General features: G+C 37.4%; 1 protein-coding gene across 3 annotated transcripts in view; it reads left to right on the top strand.

Annotated features, from left to right (window-relative positions):
• Positions 1-12,132, top strand: part of SLC35A3 (solute carrier family 35 member A3) — a 49,599-nt gene that overhangs the window by 25,631 nt on the left and 11,836 nt on the right. For all 3 annotated transcript variants that reach the window (XM_047726071.1, XM_047726070.1, XM_047726069.1), the window contains exons 2-5: positions 1,131-1,335; positions 6,980-7,134; positions 7,212-7,334; positions 10,134-10,305. In XM_047726071.1, the coding sequence (XP_047582027.1) occupies positions 1,149-1,335; positions 6,980-7,134; positions 7,212-7,334; positions 10,134-10,305 (637 nt within the window). In that variant the 5' untranslated portion in view covers positions 1,131-1,148. The remainder of the gene's footprint in view (positions 1-1,130; positions 1,336-6,979; positions 7,135-7,211; positions 7,335-10,133; positions 10,306-12,132) is intronic.

Below are 12,132 nucleotides of genomic sequence, written 5' to 3'. Positions count from 1 at the left end.
AGTAAGTGTCTGTGTTTCCTCAGATCATGATCCCAGGGTCCTGGGATTGAGCCCCACATTGGGCTCCCTGCTTCTGCCTTTGGCCCTCCCCTGCCTCATGCTCTCTCTTTCTTAAATAAATAAAATCTTTAAAAAAAATAATAAATTCTTGTTTGGAGGTCAGTGGAGCACTTGGGTGGCTCAATGGGTTAAGCGTCCAACTCTTGATTTTGGTTCAGGTCAGGATCTCAGGGTTTTGAGATTGGGCCCCACACTGGGCGTGGAGACTGCTTCAGATTCTCTCCCTTTTCCTCTGTTCCTTCCCACCTCTTCCTCTAAAAAACAATAACAACAACAACAAAAATTAAAATTCTTGTCTAATAATTCCAACACCTTGTCAACTCTGTGTTTTTGTCTATTGATTATCTTTACACATCCTAGTTGAGATTTTTCCTTTTTGTTGTTGTTTGGTATGAAGAATATACTCCTTTTGGATTATATCAAGGACATTTGGATATTATGAGACCTTTGTTCCTACTTAAATCTTCATTTTTAGAGAGGGAAGAAGGGTGCTGCCTCTTTGCTGACATTTGCCTCGTTTGGGGCAGGAGTGGTTCATGGGGCTCAGCCTCATTAGTATTTGTAGCTGTAGACCTGGATGGGAGGAAAGAGGGCCACTGTCTCTGTCCTCATTAATGCAGGGTAAGGATGGTCAGCAAGTCTCTGCTCCACACATTACATAACATCCAGTTAGTAGGGCTCCATCCTGCAGAGCTGCTATCTTCCTATTCTTTTGGTTGGAGAAAATGGGTTTTCCTTTGGGCTTCTGTTTGTTACTGCTCTCTACCTGTTGTGGTTCCAGGTTGTAAATTGTTATGGCAGCCAGGGTAAGATACATAAGTGGCAAAAGTCTCTAGTTGGATTATCACTCAGGATCTGGGGTCTCTAGTCAGTTTGTCTATTTCCTTCACCTTCCAGAGTCTTACAGTAGTTAACTTTTTTCCTTTGGTCCAGGATTTATAGTTGTAATTAGCAGGCAGAAGACAGTGGAATGCACTTAACTCTATTTTGTCTGGAACAAGAAGTCTCATACTGATTTTTAATTTATGTTTCTGTATTTTCTGATTTTATTTGCCCTGTTTGTTTTTCAGGCAAATGAAGATAAAACAATGTCTGCCAACCTAAAATACCTTTCCTTGGGAATTTTAGTCTTTCAGACTACCAGTTTGGTTCTGACAATGCGTTATTCTAGGACTTTAAAAGAGGAGGGTCCTCGTTATCTATCTTCTACAGCAGTGGTTGTTGCCGAACTTTTGAAAATAATGGCCTGCATTTTATTAGTCTACAAAGACAGCAGTAAGTTTTTTGTTTTTTTTGTTTTTTAGTCATTGCAGTTTATTTGATTGTTTTGGGGTTATTTACATATGACATGTGTAAATATATATTGATAACTACACATTTGAACACTATTGCCTTATTTAATGTCGTAGTATTAAGAACATTTCAATATTTTCCATTTTCTTTCTTTTTTTTTTTTTTTAAGAGTTTATTTATCTGAGAGAGAGAGTGTGAGTGCATATGCACAAGAGGTGGTGGGGAGGAGCAGAGGGAAAAGAAGTGGACTCCCCCTAAGCAGGGAACCCGATGTGGGGCTTGATCCCAGGACCTTGTTTTCCTCACATGAGCCAAAGGCAGCCAAGCTTAGCAAGCTGAGCTACCCAGGTGCCCCCTATAGATTTCATTTTCTCAGGGCAGTTTTAGTCCAGTAACAAACGTATTTTATTTTGATCTATATCATGATTCATGTCTTCTGGTTAATGCTAGAAGTATGAAATGTGGTTTCTTGGATTTATAATTGAGAATAAAAGTGAGTTCTATAATTCTGTAGTTTTAGAAATTTAAAGAAGTCATAATTAAAGTCAATGCTTTTTATTTTATTTGCTGCATTTATTAGTCCAGCAGTGACTAATTTGATATAGTTTAAAAAAAAAAACAGTTTTATGAAGATATAATTCATGTACCATACAAGTCAGATTTTGAAGTGTACAATTTTGTGTTTTTTTGGCTATATTACATTATTAACTGTTTGAAATTATAGTAAAATATATTTTTACACATACATGTATATCATAAATGTTATAAATTTAACCATTTTTAAGTGTAATTCATTGGTACTAATTATATTCACAGTGTTGTGTAACCATTAGCACCATCTTTTTCTAAAACTTCATCACATCAAACAGAAACTCTATAACCATTAAGCAATAACTTCCACTCTTCTTTACTTCAGCTCTTGGAAACTTCTAATCTACTTTCTGTCCCTATGAATTGGCATCTTCTAGATAGTCCATCTAAGTAGAATCATATAATGTTTCTCCTCCTATGTCTGGCTTATTTAACTTAATGTTTTCAAGGTTTATCCACGTTGTAACGCATATCAGAACTGTATTTTTTTCTATGACTACATAATATTTCATTATATATATATATATATGTATGTGTTTGTATATATAACATTTTAGTCATTGATGTATTCATGGGCACTTGAGTTTTTTCCACCTTTTGGTTATGTGAATAATGCTATAATGAATAATACTGCAATAGAAGCATAAGTCTCTGCTCAAGTCCCTGCTTTTGTATCTTTTGGGTATATAATGTGGAGTGGAATTGTTTGGTCACATGATGATTCTGCATTTAACTTTTTGAAGAGCCACCAGACTTCTCCACAGCAACTGCACCATTTTACATTCCCACCAGCACTGTTCAAGGGTTCAGATTTCCCTACATCCTCGTCAACACTTGTTATTTTCTGTTTGTTTTTTTAAATTATAGCACATCCTCACCAATCATTATTTTCCATTAAAAAAAAACAACATATAGCCATTCTACTAGGTATCGTATCTTATTGTGGTTTTGATTTGATTTTCCCTAATGACTAATTATGTTGAGCATCTTTCCTTGTGCTTATTGACTGTTTTTATATCTTTAGAGAAATATCTGTTCAAGTCTGCTGCCCATTTTTTAATTAAGTTGTTGTAAATTTGGTATACTTTTGAAACTATCATGATGGCCACTGTGACTGTAGCATATTGATCCGGGAGGAGAATTGAACTGGCATTCAGTAAGATAGCTTTGTAGGCTACAAATTTCACTATAAAAACAAAAAGAAATAATTGGAATGTTTAAAACACATCCTGTTTTACACATGGAAAGACCAATGCAGTACCAGTACAGCAGAGAAGATGCAAGAATAGGTTCAGGAAGTCATATTTGGAAGCTGTTGTACTAGTCCAGGCAAGAAGATGCTAGTGGCTTAGATTACATTGCTAGAGAAGAGATGATGTTTTTGAGTTGTTCTGTGCAGGGGAGGTAAATGCAAAACAACCTCCAAAGGCTGAAGGAGCTCTGAGACCAAAGAAAAAGGCTGACAGATGCAGCTTGACAAAGGTGTCATGGATGGCTGCAAGAGGAGTAGATCTCTGCAGTACTACCTCCCTTAAGACCTGCTTTTGTAGACCCTTGAGGCTGGAGAGTACATGTTGAGGACCTATCCAAGAGGAAAAAAATTTTTTTAAAGATCTTATTTATTTGTTTGAGAGTGAGAGAGCACAAGAAGGGGAGCGGCAGAGGGAGGAGCAGACACCTGCTAAGCAGGGAGCCCAATGTGGGGCTTGATCCTAGGACCCCAAGATCATGACCTGAGCCAAAGGCATACATTTAACCAACTGAGCCACCCAGGCACCCCCAAGAGGAAAATGTTTAGGAAAAGGTGTGGGTCAATCATATCTCCAAGACAAATCATGGACATTATATTTCAAGGGGGTACTTAAGGATGTGGTTAAACAAAAGGACAGTGTGTGTGTGTGTGTGTGTGTGTGTGTGCATGCGCGCGCATGCGAGCGCGTGCATTTGAGGGGGGGTGGAATCTATGCTCCAGAATGCTTCATATCTCAGAATGGTCATCATAGCAGATTTGTCCAAGATGGCATTGATTTGGTTCACACAGATGTTTTTTTAAACTATAGCTGACATGACTTGCTAGTAGATTAGGTATGTGATGGTCAAGGAAATAGAGAACCAGTCTGAGGAATAATTCCTACATTTTTAGGTTAAATTACTGGGTGAGTGAGTACTGCAGTAAATGATATATGGAAGATAAGTTAAGGGGAAATTAAGGTTTCTCTTTGGGCCATGTTAAATTTGAGTTTCCCATGAGGCATTCAAATGGAAATGTTAAATAGTATGTTGTATGAATATGGAGTCAAGGATTTGTCATCTTATATATTGCTTTAAAGTCAAGGATTAGATGAAATAATTTAGTATATACTGAGAAGAGAAGGACAAAGAATAAGCTCTGTAGCATTCCTAACATTTAGAGGTCAGATTAAGAAGAAGAATCAGCAAAATTAGACTGAGTTGGGGTGCCAAGGTGACTCAGTTGGTTAAGTGTCTGACAGTCTTTTGATTTTGGTTCGGGTCATGATCTCATGGGTTGTGAGATCAAGCCCAGCATCCAGCTCTGCTCCCAGTGTGGAGTCTGCTAGTCCTTCTCCCTCTGCTCCTCCCCCCTCCACTGGCCACCCTTGAAATAAATAAATAAATCTTTAAAAAAAAAAAGAATTTCACCTGTAAAATGGTCTAGATCTGGTGGTTTAAAAAAAAAGACTGAGTCACCAGTAACATAGAATAAAATTCACATAAATATGGGGCACCTCGATGGCTTAATGGGTTAAGTCTGCCTTCAGCTCAGGTCATGATCCCTGGGGTCTTGGGATCAGCCAAAGGTAGGGCTTGCTGCTCAGCGGGGAGCCTGCTTCTCCTCTCTCTGCCCCTCCTTCCTGCTTGTACTCTTGCTCTTAAATAAATAAACGAAATCTTAAAAAAATAAAAGATAAATATATAAAAATATGTTTATATAAGTATTTACAAATATAGAAATATAGATCAACCTCACTAGCAATCAGAGAAATCAAATTAAAGCCACAGACTCACTTTCACTATCTTTAGATTGATGAAAATAAAAAGCCTAACAATAACAGGAAATGTAAGGGACATGCAACAAGACCTTCCCTAAACTGCTGGTGAGAAAAATATGAGATAGCATTAATTACTTAAAATTTTAGTTTAATTTTTTTTTTTAAAGATTTTATTTATTTATTTGACAGAGAGAGAGCACAAGTAAGCAGAGCGGCAGGCAGAGGGAGAGAGAGAAGCAGGCTCTCCGCTAAGCAGGGAGCCCAAGGCGGGGCTCGATCCCAGGAGCCTGGAATCATGACCTGAGACGAAGGCAGCTGCTCAACCCACTGAGCCACCCAGGCGCCCCAAAATTTTAGTTTAATTTTAAAAAATTTTTTAAGATTTTAGTTATTTATCTGTCAGAGAGAGAGAGAGAGAGCACAAGCAAGGAGAGCAGTATGCAAAGGGAGAAGGAGCAGGGAGCCTGATGTGGGGCTGTATCTCAGGACCCTGGGATCATGATCTGAGCTGAAGGCAGATGCTTAACCCACTGAGTCACCCAGGCTAATTTTAAAATCACCTAATTTTAAAAATGTTTAAATGAGGCATAAGAAAAAAATCTTTTGGTCACTTTTAGTTACATCTTATTTTACTATTATTATTTTAGGGTGAGGAAAAGGTAAATATCAGATATTAACCTTTAGTATATGTGCTGCGGAAGCGAGCACCCAGATATTAACCTTTAAACAGTATTTTCATTTTTAAAAGGTTTTCATAATGAAACTTATCAGGTTTTATGTTGGGAGAGAAAATCATCTATGAAGTGTCATTGTTGGCAAAGTAGTAGGATTCCTTAGATTTCTCCTGTCTTTGGGGGTTTATGTATCTTTTATTTTATTTATTTTTTTTATTTTAAGTAGGCTCCACGCCTAATGTGGGGCTTGAACTCAGGACCATGAGATGGAGAGTCACGTGTTCCACTGAGCCAAGCAGGGTTTATGTGTTACTTAATGTTCTCTGGATACTTTTTATGATTAATACTGTAGGTTGGCTAGCTCAGGCCCGTTTCCTACCCCTTTCTCCCTTTGTTGTTTCTAATGTGAAAAATATGAAAGAAAAGACTACATTGCCCAGGTCCTAGCTCTCTTGCTGCAAGGGGTAGTAGGTGAGCAACAAAATTCTGGTCTATGAGGACAATGCCTGAAGGTCACTATGTCCTCCTGTTCTTTCCTGTTGCCTAAAAACAAGAACCAGACAGAAGTGCAGCAATCATTTGGTGACTTTCTTGCAATAATCATGTAGATAATAGATGAGAAGCATGGAGGTATAAAGTCAGTATATATGGAGAGCACACTTCAGTCCCTGATGCCATCACTGAGCTGCTGTAGCAGCTTTGGACCTGCACCTAGACCTGAGGGGATGAGACAGATCCCTTTGAGGTCTGAGCTCATGATAAAATAGAAGGCACAAAATACAAGCTTTTATAATGTTGCTACTATAGAATAAGAATACTCAACTGAAAAATTAATGCTTTGAGCTTTTGGTTATCATAAATGTGTGTGTGTGTGTGTGTGTGTGTGTGTGTGTGTGTGTGTACATAGGTAATCAATTTGCTTGTGTTCCCTAATAAAAGAATATAAGGATAGTGCTGTTCTTAATGTGCTACATTATAATATTTAACTTCGAAAAATTAGTATCATTAAAGGTATACTTTAGACCTAAAGGTATCTTAACATGTAGGACTGTTTGTTTTGTTTTTTTTTTTAAAGATTTTATTTATTTGACAGACAGAGATCACAAGTAGGCAAAGAGGCAGGCAGAGAGAGAGGAAGAGAAGCAGGCTTCCCGCTGAACAGAGAGCCCGAAGCGGGGCTCGGTCCCAGGACCCTGGGATCATGACCTGAGCCGAAGGCAGATGCTTAACTGACTGAGCCACCCAGGCGCCCCTGTTTCTGTTCTTTTATACGTGAGAAAAACATGCCTTGAGAGAGGGTATGTAACTTATTCAGAGTTAATGATTTTACCCATTTCATGTTTTTACTAGAATGTAGTCTAAGAGCACTGAATCGAATACTACATGATGAAATACTTAATAAACCAATGGAAACGCTTAAACTTGCTATTCCATCAGGGATATATACTCTTCAGAATAATTTACTCTATGTGGCACTGTCAAATCTGGATGCAGCTACTTATCAGGTACTTAAAATATATTTCTAGTACTTCTTTTAAGAAAGAAAGAAACAAACAATAATATTAGCTGTTTTCTTTTTCAGGTCACATATCAGTTGAAAATTCTTACAACAGCATTATTTTCTGTGTCTATGCTTAGTAAAAAATTAGGTGTGTACCAGTGGCTCTCCCTAGTAATTTTGATGACAGGAGTTGCTTTTGTACAGGTAACTAAGATAAGTATACCTTTCATTTTTATCAGTTTCAAAACCTTACTTACTGTGCATAGAAAATATGTTGTTAATTGTTGAAGCAAATAAATGCTTATTCTCACAACTGACATATTTTTTTTTTTTAAAGATTTTATTCATTTGACAGAGATCACAAGTAGGCAGAGAGGCAGGCAGAGAGAGAGAGGAGGAAGCAGGCTCCCCGCTGAGCAGAGAGCCCGATGTGGGGCTCGATCCCAGAACCCTGAGATCATGACCCGAGCCGAAGGCAGAGGCCTTAACCCACTGAGCCACCCAGGCGCCCCCTGACATATTTTTTTGAAGGCTTCTTTTGAGCAATACTCTATTAGGGCTGCAACTGATAAATAAAAATCTAACTGATTTCACTTAGCCTTATACTCTCCACAGCCATCTATGTTGTTACAAATGGCAAGATTTCTTTCTTTTTTATGCTTGAGTAATATTCTGATATATATATGTCAACCATATGATTTCATTTATATATACCATTTAAGAAACAAAACAAATTAAAAAAGAGATAAACCAAAAAACGGATTTTTAATTATACAGAACAAACTGATGGTTACCAGAACGGAGGCAGGTGGGGAGATGCGGGGAGTAGGTGAAGGAGATTAATAGTACATTTATCCTGAGCCCTGAATAATATACAGAATTGTTAAATTACTATATTTTATACCTGAAACTAATATAGTACTGTATGTTAACTGCATTGTAATGTAAACAAGGAAATGAAAGAAAAGAAAAAGAAAAAGGAAAGGAAAGGAAAAGAGGAAAGAAGGAAGATTTAAAGTAAATAAAAATCAAATTATCTGATAAACAATCTAGTTAGAGAAATAAGATACTGCATGTAAAGCAAATCTAATTTTCACTGGATGCCTGAGCATCTGAGATTATTAATCACTCCCTTCTTATTGTCTGTCAGCTTCCCTGATAACATTCTTTACTGGTTCTTCTCATCTTTCTAATGATTCCTTGTTGAGTTACTTCCTGGGGTCCTCTTCCTTGATGCTTGATATTGGGGTTGTTGGTAGGCTTGTTCTTTCCCTTAAATTATATCTTTATTTTTGGAGACTTTATCCATTCTGTAGGTTTTTATTAACACTTAAATGTTCATAGTTCCTTGGTCTATGTCATCACCTGTAATTTCAGATTTGTATATCTAAATAAAAACCTGTTGGACATCTTAGCTTGGTTATTCAATAGGCCTTATAAACTGAGCATATCTAAAACTAAACTTTACCAAACCTGTTCTCGTTTCTGTTTTTCCTGTCAGTATTTACTCTGCCTGAGAGTTGGCCTAGATTTTTCCTGATACCTATACATCTAATCTTCAGTCACTAAGACCTTGCTGAGTCTGCCTTTTTTTTTTTTTTTAAGATTTTATTTATTTATTTGAAATCTAGAGTGCTAGTGAGCAGGGGGAAGGGGCAGAGGGAGGAGCAGGTACCTGGCTAAGCAGGGAGCCCAACACAGTACTCGATCCCAGTACCCTAGGATCATGACCTGAGATGAAGGCAGACACTTAACTGACTGAGCCACCCAGGTGTCCCCACTATAGTTTATCTAAAAACAAATCCAGTCATGTCAGTTTCCTGCCATCCATAGTGTGGTATGTTTATCACTTCCCCCAGAGTGTGGTATGTCTCTCTAGAACAAATATTTTATTTTTAAACAATGCAAGCATTTTTTTTCTAAGATTTTATTTATTTATTTGACAGACAGAGATGACAAGTAGCAGAGAGGCAGGCAGAGAGAGGAGGAAGCAGGCTCCCCGCTGAGCAGAGAGCCCGATGTGGGGCTCGATCCCAGGACCCTGGGATCATGACCCGAGCTGAAGGCAGAGGCTTTAACCCACTGAGCCACCCAGGCGCCCCAATGCAAGCATTTTTTTAAGATTTTAAGTCATCTCTACACCCAGTGTGGGACTCGATCTTACAAAACCTTGAGATTAAGAGTTGCATGCTCTACCAACTGAGCCAGCTAGGTACCCCTTGAATAATTTTTTTTAAAAAAAGACTTTATTTACTTGAGAGAGAGTATGAGAGTGGGGAGGGATAGAGGGAGAAGCAGACTCCCCGCTGAGCGGGGAGTCTGATGTGGGCCTCCATCCCAGGACTCCAGAATCATGACCTGAGCCGAAGGCAGTCGTTTAACCAACTGAGCCACCTAGGTGCCCTGAATAAATATTTCTAATAGTTATTTTTTAAATGGGTTTTACAAAAATTTAACTGTCATTTCAAACCCGTATTTTCATAGATAATGCTAATAAGGGTAAGCTAAAATAGGTATTACATTTTAAAAAGTGAGGTGTTTTAAAATATCAAGTAATAAATAGTTCAGGTGGAACACAGATTTGACTAAAACCATGAAGATGATAGTTTCAGGAGCACCGATCTATAGGATAAAGCCCACAATTGTTAACATGATACCACATGGACCTTTCATAATTACCAACAATTCCAGACTCATTTTTGCTGCTCCAACAGTTCACACTTTGAATTTCTACAACTTATAGAAGGTATTTTGTGCATCTGTGCATTTATTCATTCTCTTTCTTTTTTTTAGGGAGTTTTTTGAAATTGTAAGTTGTAACGGTAATATTACAATGGGAAAAAAATAAAATGATTCTAAGGTTTTCTTTCAAAAGCTCTCCTGCAAACCCCAAGAATGATACTGGCTCCATTTTTATCTTAAGGTCTGAAAGTGGGCTCTAATTATGCACTTTGTAAAATATCATAAGGACTAAACTCCAGTTTTGTTTTTCTTTTTGTTCAGTGGCCCTCAGATTCTCAAGAGCTTGATCCTAAGGAACTTTCAGCTGGTTCTCAGTTTGTAGGTCTCATGGCAGTTCTCACAGCATGTTTTTCAAGTGGCTTTGCTGGAGTTTACTTTGAGAAAATCTTAAAAGAAACCAAACAATCAGTGTGGATAAGAAATATTCAGCTTGGTAAGATAAGTTTTAAATGCTTTCTAATACTATTTTTTAAATGATTTTATTGTTAAAGATTACTATATATCTTTAAACAAATAAGCTTCCCATAATTCTGCCATTGATACAAATATCTGCCAAGGTTTTTGCCTTTTGAAACATTGTATTTTTTTAAGATGTTATTTATTTATTTGACAGGCAGAGATCACAAGTAGGCAGAGAGGCAGGCAGAGAGAGAGAGGAGGAAGTAGGCTCCCTGCTGAATAGAGAGCCGGCTGCACTGCTGCACCATCCCAAGACCCTGGGATCATGACCTGAGCTGAAGGCAGAGGCTTTAACCCACTGAGCCACCCAGGCGCCCCTAAAACATTGTATTTTAAATGAATGTCTTTTATTCAAGAAATGGAATTTTAGGTCTGTGACATAAGGGTGTATGTAGCCGGTATTAGTCCTCACTATTTGGAAACATAGGAACTATATTTTTGGTTGCTACAATTCTCAGAGGATGTTACAAATGACATATTTTAATTAAATGACATAATTTTAAAATACTGTTAAATTTCAGTGATAGAATACATGTTATTGTTATTACCATGTTACCTAACAATGATGTACTCTAAATATCTTACAGTTTTACTTCTCAGTTTTACCTCAGTAAAGCTGGAAAAAGGAAAAAAAGATACTTGAATGGAGAAAGTTTGAAATCATGAAATTTTCATCTTTGTTTTAAAATCTTAATCTCCATGGGGAGGTTATGTGCTATGGTGAGGGCTGTGAAATGTGTAAGCCTGATGATTCACAGACCTGTACCCCTGGAGCAAATGATAGATTATATGTTAATAAAAAAAATCTTAATATCTCTTTTTATTTCAAAATGTTGTTTTAGCTTTTAAATACTATGTCATTTTTTCCAACTGAAAGTACATAGTTTAAAACAAAACATACCTCACGTATTGAAGGATTGCCTTTGAACAAATATTTTTTATTTATTTATTTGAGAGAGCGAGAGAAAGCAGAGCAAGCAAGAGAGAATATGAGTGGTGGGAGAGGGCAGAGGGAGAAGCAGACTCCCAGGGGCTTAATCCCAGGACCCTGGAATCATGACCTGAGCTGAAGGCAGACACCCAATCAACTAAGCCACCCAGGCACCCCTGAACAAATATTTAAACTTATTTATATACAGTATTATAACCTTTAGTTCCTCATACAAAGATTCCAGCATTTAGTATTCCTGGTATATAGTCATTCTGGAGAACGGTACATGTGAGAGACAGCTCAGTTGCAAATCATCCATTCTATCTTAGGCCTCTGTCCTTGTGATTTTGGAGCTCATCTTTGAAAACGTTTTTTTCTTCTGTCTACATCAACTCAATAGGTATGCCATGTCTGCCTTGGTAGCAGTCAGGCCCTCCACAGCGAGTATCTATACTCCTAATGGCCTATATTTTAAGTCAAACCATCCCAAACAAACCTTCCAAACTTGATTAGTTCATTTTTTCCAGCTATTTTAAAATAATGTGATAACAGGCAAACCAAACCTTCATTTTTTATCACAGGATTTATTACCGTTTCTGTGCAAAATCTATAGAAATGTATCAAGTTGGGTTTTTTAAAAAGAATATTCGAAGAAAATACTTAAAGATTACCTTCTTTTTGTTCGTTTGTAAAGATTAGCTTCTTTTTGTTCGTTTGTCTAGAAAGTAAGTACAGAGGCTTGAAAAGCACCAACCAATTTAATTCACCATTTCAGAAACAGTGTATCTGTAGTATAGTGGATAAGAACACTTGATTTTGTAGTCGGATCAACTCAAATCCTGATTTCATCACTTAACCACCTGTGTGGCC

Source organism: Lutra lutra, chromosome 4, assembly GCF_902655055.1.
Source record: "Lutra lutra chromosome 4, mLutLut1.2, whole genome shotgun sequence".
NCBI classification, from domain to species: Eukaryota; Metazoa; Chordata; class Mammalia; order Carnivora; family Mustelidae; genus Lutra; species Lutra lutra.
The sequence above is the reverse complement of the archived record's forward strand: the minus strand, read 5'-3'. Positions and strand labels throughout refer to the sequence as shown.